The following is a 21,771-nucleotide window of genomic DNA, read 5'->3' as shown; positions in this document are numbered from 1 at the left end:
TTTCTTATAGCTAAAAGACCAGCTTCAGGACAAAGTTTGGCTTCTGTTGTGTCTGCTCAGAAAATTACAAAGCCTGCCGCCAAGTATGGAGTTCCTTTAACATATAAGAAATTTGGAGATAGAAAATTACATGAAAAGAAACCACTCCAAAAATATAAACAGGTATGATCATATTATAGACTGTGTGTTAGTAGCAAATTCAGTTTGATTTTTCTTATTGCAGTTCAATTCAATTAGGATTGTTTTTATTAAGTTACTAGAGAACATTGCTATTCTCTGCTTCACCAGTCTTCTAAAACTAAGAAGACTTACAGAAGTCACAAAGAAACGTACGTAGATAAATTAAGTATTTGGTGCAGTAAAAAGAAAGTGATGTCATCAGTGAAATCACCTTTGAACAACCTAAGCAGAGCCATTTGTTTTTGTGCATAAAGCAAATAAATGTGATATACTTGATAAAAATGTGGGAAAATTTTGTATTTGAGAATTCATAATCAAATAAATTAATCAAAAACATAGAGCTGGAAGGAATGTTATTATACAGTCTATAATATTTCAGATGAAAATATTAACACCTATAGTATTTAGGTGAAATGTCCAAGAATACACAGTGTTAGTTGTGGGAATCTGACATTTTTCTTCATGTCAATAGCTGCATACTTTAGTATATGAAACCAGTTTTGTTTTGGGCTACATGTGCACATGCATATATATGTGCATACACATGTGTTTAGATACATATGAACATTGAACACACTGCTGTAAGAGAAATCTAAGTTAAAGTCTGTCACAACATAGTTCAAATGATTACTGAATTAGTCTTCAAATAAGTTGTATAATTGAGCCTCCAGTCAGGAGAAAAAAATACATACTAATTTGATCAAGGAAAGTTTAAAGATATGTTTAGAGAATTAACTTTAAGGAATAAAGACCTTTAGAGAATATAAGAAGAGCAGATAAAGGAAGCAGCCTCTACTCCTAGCTCTGAGACCTAGTACCCAAAGAAGAAATAGATTTTGGAAGATTGCCACAACCCCACCCTTAATGCTGAGATGCAAACCTTATTGGGTGTGATATGGCTCTAATTCACTGGATGGTGAGTTCACTGAGGTGTGCCTTAGGCTAAGCTGGCAAACATGAAACTGTCCACAGTAGAGCTGATGAAGCTCCTGAGAACCTGCCTAGCATGCCAGTGGAATGCACTAGGAAGCTGCTTGGTGATTCATTGAATCATTGAATCTACTAGGATTGAATCTGCTGGAGTGCTGGTAGAAGTTGCCAGGTGTTGCTGAACTCTTTGCATGGTAGGCTGGACTGCCAGTTGGGTCACCAATGGAATGTGATGGGAAACTGGCCTTGGGGTTGTTGTCCAAGGTCATAGGGGAGCTGACAGGGGCACCAGCAGAACTCTCCTGGAAGTTGCCCACAGGGGTGAATGTTATTACTATGTGTCCCATGTGCAGTAGGAACAAGAAAGCCTGCTACTCAGGAACAGAAGCCATTGCCTTCTGCACTGTCCCTCCAACATCATCTGCGGACAAAGCTTAACATCATGCTAGCAAGCAAAAAAGTGTTTATATTGGCTGGCTTCTAAAAAGAAAAGGGTGAATTTGCAGCTGAGAGGCAATATGATAACTGACATGAGTTTTCACTCCCTGCCTTCCTCCCGTCCTTCCTTCAGTTCTTCCATATAACATTTATCTAGGCCTAATGGACCAATTCCATCATATCTTTTATCCCTCTTCTTTAATCACCAGAAATCCTGGACCTCCAGACTTTTCCTTCATTAGCTAGTCTCTCAATTCCATATGACTTCGGTCATACCCCAATCTGACCCCATCCCCTGCATACTTCCCTAAACTCTTCCAGAGAGCCCTCTTACAGCATATTATCAGCAAAATCCCCTCTATTCTAAACTTGTAGAGTTTTTCTTCATCTTTTTTGCTCTATAATCTGGCTTGAACCTGAACACTCTGTTGTGCAACTTTCTTATATTGTGTCTCTTAATCCTCATACTACTGCATCTAGAAGTAGGATGACGGAGGTGTTTTCCTTGCTTCTCACTGCAAGACTCTTCTGTACTCCCTAACCACAACCACCCCCAAAACTTTTGAGGCTTTTGTTACAGACTGTATCACCTGTTAACCTTCTGTGGGTCATCTGCATGCTCTCATTTTTAAGAGTTTAACACTTGACTAACGGTCACTCTTCCCAGTACTTCCTAATTCTTGGTGATTTTAGTATCAAAAAAAAAAAAAAAAAGATCCTTCCAATAGTACAGGGTCTTTTATTTTTTTGATTGTTCTCATTCAGTGATTTTGTCTACCACCCTACCTTAGAACTCTCACCTGTAGTCATGTCATCAAATTTATCATTATTGATTATACCAACTCTTCCATAATCTCAATTATAAGCATCCATGACTTAGCACTATTTCCTTTGTTTCCAGCTTATTCCTGGAGGGTTCTGCCTGCACAGCTTCTTTGTCATATTTGGATCCATGGATTTCACTAGTTTTTTTTCAGTGTCCCTCTCCTCATTTTTTATTTTCCCTTTTTGGTTTAAATTCCATGTTCTCCCTTAATAGTAATTTCCAAAACCACACCTATCTTTCATTATTACAAATCACCTGGCAAAAACTAACTTGGTGAAATACAATTTTCCATCTCTTTTGAGCCTGAACTTGGGTAGTGAAATGTGATTGGAGAAAACATACAACTACTCTAACTGGTCTCACTTTAAGTTTATAACTAATAGTGTCAAGTGAACACCTGGTCGCCGTATTACATTTCCTCAGTCCATTTACTCTCCTACTTTATTTTATTTAATTTTTTAAAATTTAAATTCAATTAACATGTAGTGTATTATTGATTTCAGGGGTAGTCAGTGATTCATCAGTCTTATATAATACCCAGTGCTCATTACATCGTGTGCCCTCCTTAATGTTGATCATCCAATAACCCCATCCCCATCCCTCTCCCCTCCAGGTGCCCTCAGTTTGTTTCCTGTTTTTCAGAGTCTTTTATAATTTGTCTCCCTCTCTGATGTTGTCTTGTTTTATTTTTTTTCTCTCCTCCCCTATGATGCTCTGTTTTGTTTCTTAAATTCTGCATATCAGCAAGATCATATGATAATTATCTCTCTGTGACTGGCTTATTTCACTTAACATAACATCTTCTAGTTCCATCCCTGTCATTGTAAATGGCAAGATTTCATTTTTTAATGGCTGAGTAGCATTCCATTGTGTGTGTGTGTGTGTGTGTATACACATATACATACATACATACTACATCTTTTTTTTTTATTATGTTAGTCACCATACAGTACATCATTAGTTTTTGATGCAATGTTTTGTGATTCATTGTTTGTGTACAACACCCAGTGATCCATGCCACATCTTTTTTATCCATTTATCTGTTGATAGACATTTAGGCTCTTTCCATAGTTTGGATCTTGTGGGCATTGCTGCTATAAACATTGGGATGCAGGTGCCCCTTTGGATCACTACATTTGTATCTTTGGGGTATATAACCAATAGTGCAATTGTTGGGTCATAGGGTAGCTCTTTTTTCAACCTTTTGACGAACCTCTATACTGTTTTCCAGAGTGGCTACACCAGCTTGCATTCCCACCAACAGTGTAAGAGGATTCCTCTTTGTCTGCATCCTTGCCAACATCTCTCTTTTTCCTGAGTGGTTAATTTTAGCTCTTATGACTGGTATGAGGTGGTATTTCATTGTGCTTTTGATTTGTATTTCCCTGATGCTAAGTGATGTTGAGCATTTTTTCATGTGTCTGTTGGCCATTTAGATGCCTTCTTTGCAGAAATGTCTGTTCATCTCTTCTGCCCATTTTTTGATTAGAATATTTGTTCTTTAGGTGTTGAGTTTGATAAGTTTTTTTTTTTTTAAAGATTTTATTTATTTATTTGACAGACAGAGATCATAAGTAGGCAGAGAGAGAGGAAGAAGCAGGCTCCCCACTGAGCAGAGAGCCCAATGTGGGGCTCGATCCCAGGACCCTGGAATCATGACCTGAGCCGAAGGCAGAGGCTTTAACCCACTGAGCCACCCAGGTGCCCCAATAAGTTTTTTTTTATAGATTTTGGATATTAGTCCTTTATCTGATACGTCACTTGCAAATATCTTTCATTCTAAGTTGGTTGTCTTTTGATTTTGTTGACTGTTTCCTTTGCTGTGCAAAAGCTCTTTACCTTGATGAAGTCCTAGTAATTCATTTTTTGCCTTTGTTTTCCTTGCCTTTGGAGATAGTCTAGCAAGAAGTTGCTGCAACAAAGATCACAGAGGTTACTGCCTGTGTTCTTCTCTAGGATTTTGATGGATTCCTGTCTCACATTTAGGTCTTTCATTCATTTTGAGTCTATTTTTGTATATGGTGTAAGAGAGTGGTCCCGTTTCATTCTTCTGCATGTGGCTGTCCAATTTTCCCAACCACATTAGTTGAAGAGACGGTCTTTTTTCCATTGGTTATTCTTTGCTGCTTTGTCAAAAATTAGTTGACCATAGAGTTGAGGGTCCATTTCTGGGCTCTCTATTCTGTTCCATTGATCTATGTGTCTTGAGGATTACAGCTTTGTAATAGAGCTTGAAGTCCGGAATTGTGATGCCACCAGCTCTGGTTTTCTTTTTCAACATTCCTCTGGCTACTCGAGGTCTTTTCTGATTCTATACAAATTTTAGGATTATTTGTTCCATTTCTGTGAAAGGAATTGATGGCATTGTAATAGGGATTACATTGAATGTGTAGATTGCCCCATGTAGCATAGACAATATTTTAACAATATTTGTTCTTCCAGTGAAACATTTTTCCATTTCTTTGTGTCTTCCTCAATGTCTTTCATGAGTATTCTATAGTTTTCTGAGTACAGATTCTTTGCCTCTTTGGTTAGATTTATTCCTAGGTATCTTGTGGTTTTGGGTGCAGTTGTAAATGGGATCAGCTCCTTAATTTCTCTTTCTTCTGTCTTGTTGTTGGTATATAGAAATGCAACTTATTTCTGTGCATTGATTTTGTATCCTGACATTTTACTGAATTCCTGTATGAGTTCTAGCAGTTTCGGGGTGGAGTCTTTTGGGTTTTCCACATAAAGTATCATACCATCTGCAAAGAGTGGGAGTTTGACTTCTTTGCTGATTCAGATGCCTTTTATTTCTTCTTGTTGTCTGATTGCTGAGGCTAGGGACTTCTTGTATTACGTTGAATAGCAGTGGTGATAATGGACATCTCTGCAGTGTTCCTTACCTTACGGGGAAAGTTCTCAGTTTTTCCCCATTGAGAAAAACACTGTGGGTTTTTCATAGATGGCTTTGATGATATTGAAGTATGTAGCCTCTATCCCTACGCTGTGAAGAGTTTTAATCAAGAAAGGATGCTGTACTTTGTCAAATACTTTTTCAGCATCTACTGAGAGTATCATATGGTTCTTCTCCTTTCTTTTATTAACATAGTGTATCACATTGATTGATTTGTGGATGTTGAACCAAACTTGCAGCCCAGGAATAAATCCCACTTGGTTGTGGTGTATAATCCTTTTACTGTACTGTTGGATCCTATTAGCTAGTATTTTGGTGAGAATTTTTGCATCCATGTTTGTCAAGGTTATTGGTCTGTAATTTTCCTGTTTGTGGTGGAGTCTTTGGTTTTGGGATCAGGGTAATGCTAACCTCATAAAATGGGGTTGAAAGTTTCCTTTCATTTCTAATTTTTTGGGGACAGTTTCAGAAGAATAGGTATTAATTCTTCTTTAAATGCTTGACAGAATTCTCCTGGGAAGCCGTCTGGCCCTGGGCTCTGTTTGCTGGGAAATTTTTGATTACTACTTTAATTTCATTGCTGGTTATTGGTCTGTTCAGGTTTTCTATTTCTTCATATTTCAGTTTGGCTGTTTATAAGCCTCCAAGAGTGCATTCCTTTCATCCAGATTGTCTAATTTGTTGGCAGATAGTTGCTCATAATATGTTCTTAAAATTGCTTGTACTGGTTGTGATCTCTCCTCTTTCATTCATGATTTTATATATTTGGGTCCTTTCTCTTTTCTTTTTGATAAGTCTGGCCAGGGGTTTATCAATCTTTTTAATCTTCTGAAGAACCAGCTCCTAGTTTCGTTTATCTGTTCTACTGTTCTTTTGGTTTTATTTCATTGATTTCTGCTCTGATCTTTAGTATCTCTCTTCTCCTGCTGGGTTTAGGCTTTATTTGCTGTTCTTTCTCTAGCTCCTTTATGAGTTAAGGTTAGGTTGTGTATTTCAGACCATTTTGTTTCTTGAGAAGGCTTCTCTTGCTATATACTTCCCTTTTCAGACTGCCTTTGCTGCATCCCAAAGATTTTGAACAGTTATGTTTTCATTTTCATTTGTTCCCATGAATTTTAAAAATTCTTCTTTAATTTGCTGGTTTACCCATTCATTCTTTAGTAGGATGCTCTTTAGCCTCCATGTATTTGAGTTCTTTCCAATTTTCCTCTTGTGGTTGAGTTCTAGTTTCAAAGCATTGTGGTCTGAAAATATGCAGGGAGTGGTCCCAATCTTTTGGTACCAGTTGAGACCTGATTTGTGACCCAGGATGTGATGTATTCTGGAGAATGTTCCATATGCATTGGAGAAGAAAGTGTATTTTGTTGCTTTGGGATGGAATGTTCTGAATATATCTGTGAAGTCTATTTGGTCCAGTGTGTCATTTAAAGCCCTTATTGCCTTGTTGATCTTTTGACACTATGTTCTGGCTTGCAAACTTTCTGCTAAGAAATCTGACAGCGTTCTGGGGTTTCTCTTGTATGTGACAATTTGCTTTTCTCTTGGCATTTTAAAAATTCTCTCTTTACTTTTGATATTTTAATGATAGTGTGTGTTGGTGTAGCTTTCTTTTGGTTCATTTTTTTTGGAATTCTCTGTACTCCCTGGACCTGAATTTCACTTTCTTCCCTAGGTTTGGGAAGTTTTCAGTCATTATTTATTCAGTTACGTTTTCTGACCCCTTTCTTTTTCTCTTCTTCCGGTACCCATATAATGCAAATATTATTCCACGTGATACTGTCCCAGAGGCCCCTTATTTTCATTTTTTAAATTCTTTTTTTCTTTTTGATGTGTTGTCTGGGTGAGTTTCATGACTTTATCTTCCAGCTCACTAATCTGTACTTGTACTTCATCTTGTCTGCTGTTGAACCCCTCTAGTGTGTTTTTCAGTTTAATTTTTGTATTCTTCAGCTCTGACTTTTGTTTGGTACTTTCTTATGTTTCCTTTCTGTTTGTCAAAGTTCTCTCTGTGTCCACCCATTCTTCTCCTGAGTTCAGTGAAGATATTTATGACCATTACTTTGAGTTATTTATCAGGTATGTTACTTATCTTCATATTATTAGGTCTTTTTCTGAGATTTTTGTCTTGTTCTTTTGTTTGGAACATACATCTCTGTTTCCTCGTTTGGCTTTCTTATTTGTTTCTATGTATTGGATGAAAGAGTATCTCTCCCAGTCCTGAAGGAGGAGTGGCCTTCTTTTGGAACATATTCTTCTTTCTACCTGTTTTGCTTGTCTTTCTGTGTTTGTGTCTATGGCATATGTGGAACAGCTGCTTTTCCTTAACTTGGGAGGAATGGTCCTAAATATGGTTGTCCCTTATGTAGACTTTGTGTGCTTGATGACTTGTGGTGGCTGGGTGGAACTGTGGCTGTTGTGGCCTGGAGGTCATAGCACATTCTGTGCTGGGCTGCCTTGTTGGGATATGTGGCCCAGACTGTTCCTATTGCTATTTGTTCAGAGGGTGCCCTTAGGAGGAGCTGAAACTGAAACAGATCCAAGCAAGGGATTGTGGGATTCTCAATGCAGTGGGCACCCTGGCAGGACAGCTAAAACTAAACTGGTTGCAGGCCTGGGAGGGAGTTTCTGGGGCCCTTAAATGCAGAGGACAGCCTGTCCGTACAGCTGAAGCACTCTGTAACACAGACGGTCCCATGGTTCTACACACAGGGCACATTGAACTGGTGAAACTGAACTAGATAGATATATTTCGGGGTTTCTAGGGCTTTCTGCATAGAGAGTGCTCTGACAAGGTGACTGGAGCTGAGGCCAGAACAGGTGGGGTGTTTTGGGGGCCTTCATACCTGGGGTACCCTGGCATGGCAGCTGGAGCCAAAGCAGGCATCACCTGGGAGGTCCTATAGCACCATGCACTGGAGCTACCTTATAAACTGTCCAAAGCCATGGTGGTCTGGGCCTGTGTGTTCTGGGGTCCTTTTGCACACCTGTGTCACCTTGGCACAAAAGGTGGAGCTGTAGTAAGTGCTGACCAGGGGTTTTGTGTGCACTGCCCTCTGGCTACCTTGATGGCTGGATCTGGTGTGGGTTAGAGGCCCGGGGCGCATTGAAGTGGCAGGCCAGATAGGGCACCCTGCTCCCATTACTAAGGTAGAGGGGAGTGTAAACTGTGTTACTCACTAGCCCTTCTGACTTGGCCCAGAAAGAGTTCTATCAGCTCTCCCTGCCCCTTGGTGGATTTTTAAGACTGGCTCTTCTGTATGCTGGCTGCTCTTTTAAAGCTCCAGAACTCCTGGGGCTGCTGTTGGGCTAGGGACCCAGAGCATTATGAAGTGGGTAGGCCAGCTTTGGTGTCTGTACCTTAATCTGGTCTGTGCTTTCATGGTGGAGGAGGTAGTGTAAACCACGGCACTCCCAGCCACTTGTACCTAGATGGAGTTGTAGTTGCTCCTCTGATGGAGTTCTAGGGCCAGATCTATTACATACTAATTGTTCTTTTAAATAGCTTATTTTCTGTGTCCCAGGGCAGACCAATTTGTTTCCAGTCCCTCAGCACTGTAGTTCTCAACATTGGGGATGGGAACTCCCTTTTTTTTTTTTTTTTAAACCATGTCTTTGTTTTTCTTGTTCTTTCTTTAGTTGTGTAGAAGTTGTTAAATCAGCCTTTAGTTCTCCAGGAGAAATTGCTCCCATAAATAGGTGTAAAGTTGGTGTGTTCATGGAGGTGGTGAAAGCTTGAAAATGAGAAGTTTATAAGAAAAACTACAACCACTTAATGATATTGTCTTGTCACTTTTTAACCGGAAAAATTTAGGCTAGTAACATAGTATTACTACTCAGTATATGATAAAAATATTTGCATGTCAGAAACTTGTTTCAGTGCCTGTAATGTTATTTTTTAAAGGATTCTGTTCTTATGCCACCAGAGGGAGCTCTATGAATAGGTTTAGTTCTGATTTTTAAAAAGAAATGCAAAATAAAATATTTCTCTTAATGTGATGTTTTATGTTACCATATTTTTCTCTTCTGTGTGGATACAGTTGAAGATACCTGTGTGATCTCAAAGAAGCAGCTTGTAGATAGAAACAATAATGTAGATAAATCCCAAAAACAGTATTAAGCAACAGAAACAAGATACAAAAGAATACATATTATATAATTCCATTCATAAGAAATTCAGAATTAAAAATACTAAACTATATTGTTTAGGAAGGCATATGTAAGTTGCAAAACAATAAAGAAAAGCAAGGTGGTAGTTAAAAGTCAGGACGGTCTTTACCTCTGTAGTAGAGGTAGAATTTGTGAAAGGATACTTGGAGGGATTCTGGGTATTGGTTTGACTTGAGTTGTAGCTATATGGTTATTTATTTTTGCTAACCTCTGTGTAGATCTTTTATCTACTTTCCTGTAGGTGACTTTATATCCCAGTTAAAAAAAGAAAAAAGAAAGAAGAGGAGATGATTATGTGGAATAGAGTAGAGAATTCTAGAAACTGACCCAAATATGTATGTGAATTTATTATATGATACATGAGGCATTTTAAACCAGTGGGAAAAAAGATGTATCAGCCTATAAATTGTTATGAGATAATTGAATTTCCTAGAAATCCTAGAAAAATGTAGATTCCCAACTCATATACCATGAATAAAAATTTATTTTAGATAGGTCTAAAAATAAAAATCTAGCTATAAATGTTTAAAAATCCAATATAAATTAAGATCTAAATATAAAAATGAAACTAAGTGGCAGAAACAAAACATAATATCGAGGTTAAAGTGTCTTCCTTAGCAAAACAATATATGCAGATCTCATTAAAGAAAAGATTGGCAGATTTAACTGTACATAAATTATAAAATTCTGTATGGTGAAAGATAAAACAAACAGCAACTAATAGAATGGGGAAAATATTTGTAACATCTGTAATAATCTTATTTTCTGCAGTATGCAAAGAGCTCCTATAATTGAACAACCCCACAATTAGATGAACAATTGGTGCATAAAGAGAAATGTTAATATCTCTATACTGGGAGATATTGTTAACCTTTGTAAAAGCAGAAAATGAAGATAGATTGATAATCCTCAATATTTGTGAGACTGTGAGTAAATGAGTGTTTTGGTGGGAGTATAATTTGGTGCAGACTCTTGGGAGGGCAGTTTTTCTCAACATCTAAGTTGTGTTAGAAATGTACTTCCATGTCTAGAAAAATTGCCCTTCTGAAAGCTTGCATATGGCAAAAAGATGTATGGACAGGGAAGTGCCTTACAGACATATAGAGTAGGAAAAAGTAGAACCAACCCAGTTATCCATCCCTAGAGGAATGCTAAAATAAATTAATTATATCCATTGTATGGAATATTGCCATTGTTAATTTGCTTACTACGCTGTGAAAATGTTAAGGAGCATTGTTAACAGTAAAAAGCATTTTTTCATCTAATAACACATTGTTATTACATTTATGTAAGAGGCATAAAAAGCTAAAATTCTATGTATGTATATAGTTATATATATATATTTAAGTGTGTATATATATTTAAGTGTGTATTGGAAGGTTACTCATGAAAATACTGACAGTAGTTACCTCTACAAGTAGAGAGTGAAGTAGACTAACTTTTTACTATTGTTAAATTTTATATAATAGTGAACATATATTGGATAACTACTTTTTAAAAATTTATCTCTTCAATATTGGGCTTTCTAAATGGCATTTTATTTTCATATTAGAGAACTTTGAAAATTAACATCTGTATCTGAGGACAGAACTTAGTGATTGTAGAAGAACCCTTTTTCATGGTTTCTTTGAATCTGAGGTTTATTTTTGCTTAACAAACACCATATCAAACACTATAGCCATTCTTTTATTTTTAGGGATATATATATATAAATAAAATTTTTAGAGAGATTTTTAGAGATTATATGTATATATATATATATATATATATATATATAAATACATATATATGTGTGTATTTTGTTTGTTTGTTTTTTTCCTGCTCTAGTCTTTATTATTTTCTGGCTTTGGACCTTGTTCTTTTTCTAGCTCCTTTAGGTATAGGGTTAGGTTTTGTATTTGAGATTTTTCTTGTTTCTTGAGGTAGGCCTATATTGCTATAAACTTCCCTTTTATTTTTTTTTAAGATTTTATTTATTATTTATTTGACAGAGATCACAAGTAGGCAGAGAGAGAGGAAGAGCAGAGAGCCTGATGCGGGGCTCAATCCCAGGGCCCCAGGATCATGACCTGAGCCAAAGGCAGAGGCTTTAACCTACTGAGCCACCCAGGCACCCCTAAACTTCCCTTTTAGAACAACTTTTGTTTTATCCCAAAGATTTTGGACTGTTGTGTTTTCATTTTCATTTGTTTACATCTATTTTTTTTTATTTCCCTTTGAATTCTTGGTTGACCCATTCATTGTTTAGTAGCTTGTTATTTAGCTCCATGTGTTTGTATTCTTTCCACAGTTTTTCTTGTGACTGATTTCTAAAACCATACAATTGTGGTTGGAAAGGATGCATGATATGGTTTTAATCTTTTTACGTTTATTGAACCTTGTTTTGTGGCCTAACATTCTGGAGAATGTTACATGTGCATTGGAAAACAATGTGTATTCTGAGGTTTTTGGGTGGAGTGTTCTGTATGTATCTCTTAGGTTCATCTGGTCTAATGTGATTTTCAAAGCTGCTGTTTCCTTGTTGATTTTCTGTCTGAATGATCTATCCATTGATGTAAGTAGGTGTTAAGAGTTTCTTCCTATTATTGTGTTACTGTAGGGATAATATGTTTGGAAACAGAGTTATGGCAGTATTTGGCTTTACCTTTTTCTTATTTTAAGTTTCCACAAATTTGAATTTTTCAAATAGGTACCTCAAAATCCTTATCTAATTTGTAGTTTTACTTTTTGTCCAGGCCCATCACATTCCAGTGAAGAAAGTGAACCCCGGAGAACAAAGGAGGAAAATGTTTGAGGTATAAAGACATCTGTCTGATTATTTTAAAGCTTTGCAAAAACAATTCTGAGAAACAAAATCTTATAAAACCTCCAAACCTTTCCTCCTTATTTCTTTCAAACAAATAAACCTTCAACTTAATCCTTTTTTTCTCTTCCTAATCTCCCTGGGCGTATGTTTACTATTGGTATACTAACTTTCCTTATGAAACTAGAAAAAGTAGGAATTAGTATTGATAAAACTGTTCTTTTTTTATTTAAGGAAGCAGCAAGAAAGCGAAGGTTGGAATTTATTGAAAAAGAAAAGAAACAAAAGGATCAGGTAGTTTTTTTGCTTTTTTCTTCCTTGCCAAGTTGTGGACCATAATAGTTTCAAGAGTTCTAAGAAGTTTGTCTTTAAAATTGTTACAGATTAGTTTAATGAAGGCGGAGCAGATGAAAAGACAGGAAAAGGAAAGGGTAAGAGGATAATCCATTTTTCCATGGTGCATTCTTCCCCCTCCCCACACATATACTTTTTTTTCCCTAAAGGAACACACTGATTTCCATTGTGTAAGTAAATATATTTCATGTATTTCATATTAAATACTTGAAATTGTGTTTTGTTTGTTTCTTTTCTCCAAAAGTTGGAGAGAATAAATAGGGCCAGGGAACAAGGATGGAGAAACGTGCTAAGTACTGGTGGAAGTGGTGAAGTAAAGGTAGGCATTTGATACCCATATGGTTACACTTCTGTGGTTTTTTCCTCCAGTTTCACCTTGCTCTTTGAAATGTATATAACTGGCTTTGGGAGGAGGGGAGGTATTAACTTTTTACCTGGAATTCTTCATCTATTACAAATTCTTAGTTTTCCTACATGTATTTGATGCATAATTTGTATTGATAACTAATATCTGACACTGGTAAATTGTTTAAAAAGTTCAGTGTGAAGGCTGTGATACATCATTTCTTCCAGAAGAATCTTTTTAAAAATTCAATAAAATTTTTCACACTTCTGCCTAAAATTCTTTTATTCCTTCATCTAGCCTTAAGGAATAAGTTTTCATAAGATTCTTGTTAGACTGGCACCTGCCTATCTCTCTAAGCTCATCTCCATCCATTCCCTACCACAGGCTATGTGCTCAAGTGAAGCTGAACTAAAGACCATACTTGTATTGTAGTTTTCTTATTGTGTGTAACCTGCCTAATCTCTTTGTCTTTGCACAGTGTTTCTCTTTACTTGAGAGCACCCCTCCCTCCCTCTTCACTATCAATCCCACATCCAACCATTTATTTAGATAGCAGATTACCTAGCTAACCATTTACCTAGATATATTAATTCAGACATTCCTTTTGGGTAGATCCAGACTCTATAACCTTGGGCAAGTTACTTAACTTTTCTGAGCCTTAACTTCTTCATTTAAAAAAAAAAAAAGAAAAGAAAAAAGGTTTTGAGAACAATGCCTGGAATGTGACTAGTAAGGACTCACAGGTTTGACTCCCTGTTTCTTTCTTTGTTCTATTTGTCTGAATCTTAAATTTCCTCTTTTGCTCTTGTAGCATCCTTACGTATCTACAGTAGGCTGAATTCTAAGATGGTCCCTCAAAGTTATAATTCTGGTGTAGATACCTTGTATTCACTCCCCTTGGTGGAACCTTATGGATAGGGGTTGATTAGATTTTGTTGCATGGTGAAGTGGTGATGGGATAGTCACTCCGGTGATTACTGTTGACATTTAATGAGATTCCCTCATAATAGACTGGAAGGAGAGAAGAAAGTCTGAGAGACATGCTTCTGCTGGCCTCTAAAAAAGCAAACAATGTTGCAGGGGAAGTATAGGTAGCCTTTAGGAGTCCTCTTTAACCAACAACTAGCAAGAAAGTGGTGACCTTAGCATTATGGCCACAAGGAAATGAATTCTTCCAATATCTAGTGAACTTGAAAGAGGATCCTGATCCTCAGATGAGAATTGCAGTTCTGGCTGACACCTTCATTGCTCTCTGGTGAGATCCTGAACAGGAGACCCAGCTAACTGCATCCAGACTGCTGAGCCAAGAAAAGAGTGAGATAATAAATGGGTATTGTCTTAAGCTACTAAGTTTGTGGTATTTTGTGTAAATAAAATGTATAAATAAATATAAATAAAAATAAATGCAGTTAAAAAATGAATATACTTTTATTCCTCTGTATTATAATTTTAATGCATGTCATCCAATCAGCTTTTAGTCAACATGTCTTTATTTTTTTAATTTTATTTTTTCAGTGTTCCAGGATTCATTGTTTATACACCACATGTCTTCAAATTGTGAATTCATTCCCTGACCCAAGCTCATTAGTATTTAGGTGCTAAATAGATTTGTCAAATTGACTTGATTACCATTTTTACTTCTTTTCCCCAAAAGTTATGATTTGAATAAAAGTTTGTTTTATGTAGATATGTGTGTTCTGTGCTGGCTTTCATATTTTTCATATTATGTATTAATAATTCAGTAAGTCACTTTTTCTAATTCTGTGTTAATATATTATGCTGTTTTTAGTAATATACTTTTATCTTTATTATACTTTACCATTTTTGTGCTGTACTCTCTACTGTACTTGGAAGTAGAGCTTGCTACCTCCTGAATGACAAGAATGACTCAGTGTTGCCCATTATAAAATAATTCCATATCTTAACTGATTATAAAATAAAACTTAACAATTAAAATGTAGGCCCTCTGATTTTGTCAAGCATTTTATATCAAGTACATGGTTAGTGTTGAGAATTTGATTATTTTTTCTTCTCCTTTTGCATATATATCCTCTATGCAATAAAATGTCTTTTCTTCTGTGATGTCTAAAGCTATACTTTATCCTGAAGTCCAGTTTAATCAATGTTGTTTGGTAACTGATTGGGACAGTTTTCAACAGAATTCCATAGTATGTGCTTAATAGATTTTCTGCTTCATTTTATAAATTTCTATAATGCTTTTATTGAAAATTAAGAAAACTATTTCCCATGACTTAAAGCAAATTCTTTTTTTCTTCTTTTAACTTTTTAAAAGATTTTATTTATTTATTTGACAGAAAGAGAGCACAAGTAGGCAGAAAGGCAGGCAGAGGGAGAAGGAAAGGAAGAAGCAGGCTCTCCACTGAGCAGGGAGCCCGATGCAGGGCTCCATTCCAGCACCCTGGGATCATGACCTGAGCTGAAGGCAGATGCTTAATCGACTGAGCCACCCAGGCGCCCTTAAAGCAAATTCTTATGTTAGTTTTTGTACTTCTTTCCCATGGAGTTTGAAATAGTTAACCTCTTAGGTTGTTTGATTTCTCTACAGTTGATAGGGACCTAGAGCCTCAGTATAATGTTGATCAAATTAAGGAAATCAATCCCCTAACTAAAGATAAAACGGAAACTAGATATTAAGGGAAAGATTTCAATTAATACCATTATTATAAACTTCTAATAAGGCATTATTCAGAGTATAAATTACCAAATGTCTTTGGTTATTTACTATCTGCAAAATCTGGGACTTACTGCTTTATTTCTGATGTATCTCTTATGAATGTGTGTTTTTTTTCTTTTAAATTATGAAATGTTGCACATACATAGTTGGATCATACAGTGATCATAATATGTGAGAAGCTTATCTGTTGCTTGAAAATATATTCAAATACTACTCAGCAATAAAAAGCAATAACCTGTTAATACATACAACATGGATCAGTCAAAAACATACTGAGTTAAAGAAGCCAGACATAAGAGTACATATTGTATGATTTCAATTACATGAAATTATGGAAAAGGCAGTCCAATCCATGACAGAGAGTAGATCAGTGGTTGCTGGGATGAGGGAACGTTGACTGCAGAGTAACATGAGGGAACTTTTTGGGGTGATGGATATGCTTTTGATTGTGGTAGTAGTTACACAAGTGTATATATTTGTCAAAACTTATCCACCTGTGCTTCTAATTGGTGAAGAAGGTGATTTTTGAAAGATAATATTGTTCCAGTGTTCTAGTCCAGTATTTTCAGCATTACTTTAAACAATACTTTCCAGTGTCTAATGTTTTCTCTAAAGAGAAACATTAGACAACTCAAATTCAAGTCAAGGTGATATTAGTACCAGACTATATTCAGAGAGTAACCAGTCTCATAAGAGATGCAACTGCCTTTCATCAGAATTCTGATTCTGATTCTTGCCTCGAGAGGCACATTTTGAAGATGTGTGTGAGGATTCCTTTAATGGGGTTTCCTGCCTAATTAGTTACCTTCCCTATTTCTAACAACTTCCATCTCTTCTCAAGCATCTTTAATCAGTTATCTGTATTCATTTCCAGTTTTTTTTTCCCACTCATGCTTCTTAATAATATTGTCTGCAGCTTACTGTGTTAAGATTTTATCTCACTGGGTACACTGAAATTTACCTGATTCTGGTATTTTTCTTTGCCTCTTTTCTTTGCCAGATTTCTTCCTTAAGATGTTATCACTTGGAAGGTCTTTCACTTGTCAGTATTTTGGCTTCTGTTCTCATCACTTTCCCCACAGAAATGGGTTTTGAAATGCTACCACCCAACTTCAGTCATAACAGTTTCTTTTTAGTGTTGTTGTTGACCTCTGCATTTGAGATTATTAATTTCCTCTTGATTGTGAAGTTCTTTCACCTTGACTTGTGAAGTATTACACACTTACTTTTAAAACTCTTATCCTTGTCTGACATCTGTTTTCTAACTATGAGTTTTCCACACACACTATTTGAGTTATGTTTCAGTAGTTGTGGCATTATGTCTGCCTTTATTCTGTGTTATGCACAGAGAGACTCCACAGCTCCCTTCCCTTTTTCATTGATTGTCTTTCTTTACTTCTAGGCTTGTGATTTGGCATCAGTGCAGTAAGCCTTCCAATTAGTTCCTCTACCTTTTTCTCTCTCTTATTCCTGCTCATCATGCATAATTTGACTCACCTTCTTAAAAACTGTTTTGTTTTGCTATACCTTTCAGAAAGTTTATAAATGCTTTCTGTTGTCCTTTATTATATGTCCTTTATTATATTATATATTAGATATCTATAGCAGTTAGAGATACTAGCCTTTTTGACCAGTTGTCTGCCTTCTTTTCATATTTGTTTGCATACTCTTTTCCTCCTCCTGCTGTCAACACTCAAATATTACACATACATTGCTTATTTTTACTTTAATACCCTGGCTCATATTTAATCATTTAGTCTATCTTTGTTACATTGCTTTCAAGGCTGGGTTGAACAGTATCTTTCTCCAGTGCCTTTTTTTTTTCTTTTGAGGAATTTTTATTTCTGGTAAGTTTTTTTCTATTTTGTGAAAGTTGCTCAGTCTCAGTACTTACTGTATCTTTACTGTTTGTGGAGTTGAAGGATTTGAGGTATATTAAATGCCATATGTAAATGTTTTTGTTAAATATAATTTCAAATATTACTAAAATAGGCTCTGCTTTTGCTTACAAATTATACATGTTTGAACTTAATAGAATGGCATCATAAAATGTGTAGGAGAAACTTGTTTCAAAACTTAAGACAAGACTTTTCAATATTTACAATTTTAATCTTTTTCTATTTTTGTTTGTTAAATTATGCTTTATTCTTAGTAACAAAGTATACTACTTTTTGAATGTTAATGGTTTTAGTCGGAAAATATTTTGCTTTAGGCTGTTTATTAATATGTTCAAATTAGTTAATTGCTTTTTAAAAGTGAAGTGTTGAAAAAAAAAACAACCTTTCTTTTGAGGGTACTATAGGCCTTTTGGGCCTTATGAGATAAACATGTGAGAGCTCTTTGTTTAATTCCTAGGCTCCCTTTTTTGGCAGTGGAGGGGCTGTGGCTTCATCATCTTTTTCTTCTCGAGGACAGTATGAACATTATCATGCTATTTTTGATCAAATGCAGCAACAAAGAGCAGAAAATAATGAAAATAAATGTAAAGGAGAAATATATGGCCGAAGACATCCAGAAAGGTATGGCCGTGTTCCGCAGAAGTTGCTTATGCTTTGCTTCAGAGAAAATAACGAAAGTCATTTTGCATGTTTATCTACAGAGGAATTTCATCTGAAATACATCCAGGATTTCCTAAGGGGCTACAGGTCCTCACCATTTCCTAAATAAAATCTTTAAAAGAAAGAAAAAGAAAAAAAAAGTTGAAATTGGACAGTTTGTTTCCAAAGTTCACTTGCTTAAGTGTTGTGCCATATTGAATTTAGTGAGGATTAAAACAATTTATTAGGAAAATTAAAGAAGCTGGGAGAATTTAGTCACCATTAAAGAAAGCATGCTTAAAGGAGCAAGCCTAAAAAAATTGGATAGCTTTTCATGTAAAAGAGAAATTAGACTTATTTATATTTCCACCATGTAGAATTACTATGACCTGGAGAAGTCGAGGAACTGATTGTAGCCCAGTATTAGGGCTGTTCAATGGCCAGCGTATCATAGGATTTAATGAATATCCTCAAACTGAAATTATTAATCTAGAGATTTGAATGACCATGTGTCAGGAAATCCAGATGGGATTAGAGGAATGCTTTATTCAGTGAGAAGTTAGACTAGTTAATACTTAAGGTCTCCTCCAATTTAAATATTATGATTCCTTTGTCTTGTACTTTTTAGTGGCCATTAGCATTAAAGAACATTTTCTTCACACTGTCATGCAACTGGTTTTATTGTTATTTGTATGTCATTGTCTTTCCTGGTCAGTTCTTTTCCCTAATTCAAACTGAATCAGCAAATTGATATTTATGGTCAACTCACTCTTTCAAATTCTCTTTTCCTTGTATTTTTGGATCATCCCTATTTGCCTGCTCCCCTCCTTATGGCTTTACCTATTTTTCCTCTTCCCTTATTATCAATAACTCTGGCCAGTATGACTTCACGTGTATGTCTCAACACACCGCTTCAATTAGCTTTCTCTTTAAGACTTTTTTTTAGAGCAGTTTTAGGTTTACAGCAAAACTGAGGGAGAATGTACAGAGATTTCCCATCTATTATCCCTGTCCCCACATTTACATAGCCTTCCCCCTTATGAGCATCTCCCATCAGAGTGGTACACTGTTGCTGCTGATGAACTTAAATTCAGTTAGCTTTTTATTATTAGAGCCTCAGCCATGTAAGACCATTTTATAAAACTATTGAGTACCTCTTAACACTTGTGTTTTACTTTTCCAAGTCTTTTTCTCCAGTGCATCATTTAATTTGTGTGAAGCTGATAGCCATTCCATTCCATCGGATCAACATTATGCCAGTTAAACAGAGGAGGAAGCTTAATGAATAAACCCCCTACATTCTTTTCTTATCTCATTAACTCTGTGCCACTCCAGCTCTTTTACCTTAAACCATATTGACTCATTTTTTTATTTCTCAGATTATTTCTTCTACCTGTATTGCTACTTATTTTTATGTTGTTTTTATCCCTTAATCACTTAAAATCATCCCTCAAAATTTTTAAATATCCCTTAACCGTAAAGGATTTGAGCCATGGATGTGAAGTAACCTACCCAGATGTTGGCACTTATTCATGCCTTTGTAATAAGAAAAGGAACTTCTCCCCCGCCCCACCAAAGATGTTCGTCTTAGAATAATTCCTTCTATTTAATGTATTTTAATGTCTCTATATTTTACTTTCCAAATTCCTAATTTCTTACTATATAATTGTGGTTTATATAGTGTTTATGTTACCATTACTTTATTATTAATTTAGACTACTGTTTTATTGATTTTAAGTGGAATAATTTTGGAACTCAAAAGATGGAGAAGACAGAATGTTTAATTTGTCTAAAATAGTATGTGCCTATGAGTTCCTAATGTGTAATGAAGAAAATGACCACTGAGTAAATTGACTATTTCTGGTTTCTCTCTGTGAGTGTAGCGTGGATAGTTTGTGCTAATAGTCTAGCAGTTTTACAGTTTTAGAGAGGAATAAGAATATGAGTATGGGTTCTTATTTTGGTACATATGAAGTAGTAACATATGTGAGAAATAAAGATAGTATATTTATAGGTTTTTAAGTGTTGTCTGGTGTCATAGAATCAATTACACAGATTTTGTCCTTTTATTCTTTTAATAAAGTTTATTATTCTCATTTTTGTATATATTAAATCAACCTTGAATTTTGGAACTCTGTTTATACATCTTTACATCTTCAAAGACAGATATAATATTGGTAAAAAGTTCACACTCAATATTTGTTTAATAAATGGGAGGGGAAAAGAAATAATGTTAAGCAAAAATCACTACAGGATTTAAGTTTGTGATTGAAAACAATGAGTTATGTAAACCTTATTTTAATCAGCTTGGGAAAAGACTTTTTGGTGACTCTAAACCTATAAATCATATAAATAAATAGAATGGGAGTACTTTATAGCTTTAAATGGTATGAAAATCTATAAATCAAAACCATTATACATATGACCATGTTTTACTAAAATAATTCCATGAAGCTGTTGTATTAATATGTCAGTTGAAGGTTTAGAGTGACAGACATTGGACGTGGTATCAGGATGGGAAATGAAACATGTTTTACTTTTATTAAGGTTAGAGATGCAGTCAGAATACAAAGCAGAGGGATCAGCAATTTTATTTAATTGTAAGTGGTGCTGTAAACTTCCAGGACCCCACAAAAGAACCTTAACCAGTAGACGTGCAGCTTCAGTGTCTGAGTGTGTGATTGTTCTTAAAGATTATGGGCCCTCTTCAGGCCCAGCCTTATATAAAGGGACTATACCTGACTAGGATGCAGCCTTGCCTAGATATATCCAGGGAGATATGTTGCATCCAGACTAGATATTAATCCCATAATTATGTGGTGTGTAATATGACTACTAGAGGATAGCACATGTGCACTACAGAGGCATAACCAAATTCTTCATTCATTATTCTTAATCTACTCAAACCGTCATGGATTATGTGAAGTACATCCCTGAATTTGGTAATGTGGAACTAGATCAAGAGTTAACTACCTACATATACCTGACAGTCATAATAAAAGTCTTTTAACCAGCTATAGAGATTACCTAACCCTATAAGATGTCAGTGATGGAAATCAGGAAGTGTTTAAAACTATTGGAAGACAGAAAAGATATTGCTTGATGTCTTATTCAGAACATAACTTAGTTAAGGTCTTTTATTTTTAATTTTTTAATTTTTTTATTAATTATCTTAGTTATGGTCTTAAAGAGAGGCTGTAGGAAGTTTGTGTGCCGTAGACAAAATATCAGTAGAAGCACAATCTTATGAGTTCTCTGATTATTGGGGCTACGTTTTATTTATTTTTGTATCTTTCAAAATATATAGCAGGCATAATATATAAAAGGCAAAATATATATTAGGTACAGTAGAACAGGTACAATATGTATTAGATGTTCAGTAAATGTTGTTTATATATTTTTTTTAAATTAAAACTTAAATTTTTAAAAATTAAAAAAAATTATTTTAGAGAGGGGGAACACATGCAAGCAGGGGTGGGAGGGGCAGAGGGAGAGGGGGAGAGAGAATCTTAAGCAGGCTCCATGCTCAGTGAGGAGCCCAACTCAGGCCTCACTCTCACAACCCTGAGATCATGACCTGAGCTGAAATCAAGAGT

The 21,771-nt window shown here is 35.5% G+C and overlaps 1 protein-coding gene across 7 annotated transcripts in view; it reads left to right on the top strand.

Moving 5' to 3' along the window:
• The window catches only part of NEK1 (NIMA related kinase 1), a 193,128-nt gene that overhangs the window by 49,181 nt on the left and 122,176 nt on the right, over positions 1-21,771 (top strand). For 6 of the 7 annotated variants that reach the window (XM_045997312.1, XM_045997311.1, XM_045997310.1 and 3 more), the window contains exons 12-17: positions 11-162; positions 12,176-12,235; positions 12,478-12,537; positions 12,627-12,674; positions 12,842-12,916; positions 17,994-18,157. In XM_045997312.1, the coding sequence (XP_045853268.1) occupies positions 11-162; positions 12,176-12,235; positions 12,478-12,537; positions 12,627-12,674; positions 12,842-12,916; positions 17,994-18,157 (559 nt within the window). Of the gene's footprint in view, positions 1-10; positions 163-12,175; positions 12,236-12,477; positions 12,538-12,626; positions 12,675-12,841; positions 12,917-14,128; positions 14,256-17,993; positions 18,158-21,771 lie in introns of those variants that run through there. The other variant, XM_045997314.1, reaches the window with a different exon arrangement.

The sequence above is a fragment of the Meles meles genome, chromosome 2 (assembly GCF_922984935.1).
Source record: "Meles meles chromosome 2, mMelMel3.1 paternal haplotype, whole genome shotgun sequence".
In the NCBI taxonomy this organism is placed as follows: domain Eukaryota; kingdom Metazoa; phylum Chordata; class Mammalia; order Carnivora; family Mustelidae; genus Meles; species Meles meles.
The sequence above is the reverse complement of the archived record's forward strand: the minus strand, read 5'-3'. Positions and strand labels throughout refer to the sequence as shown.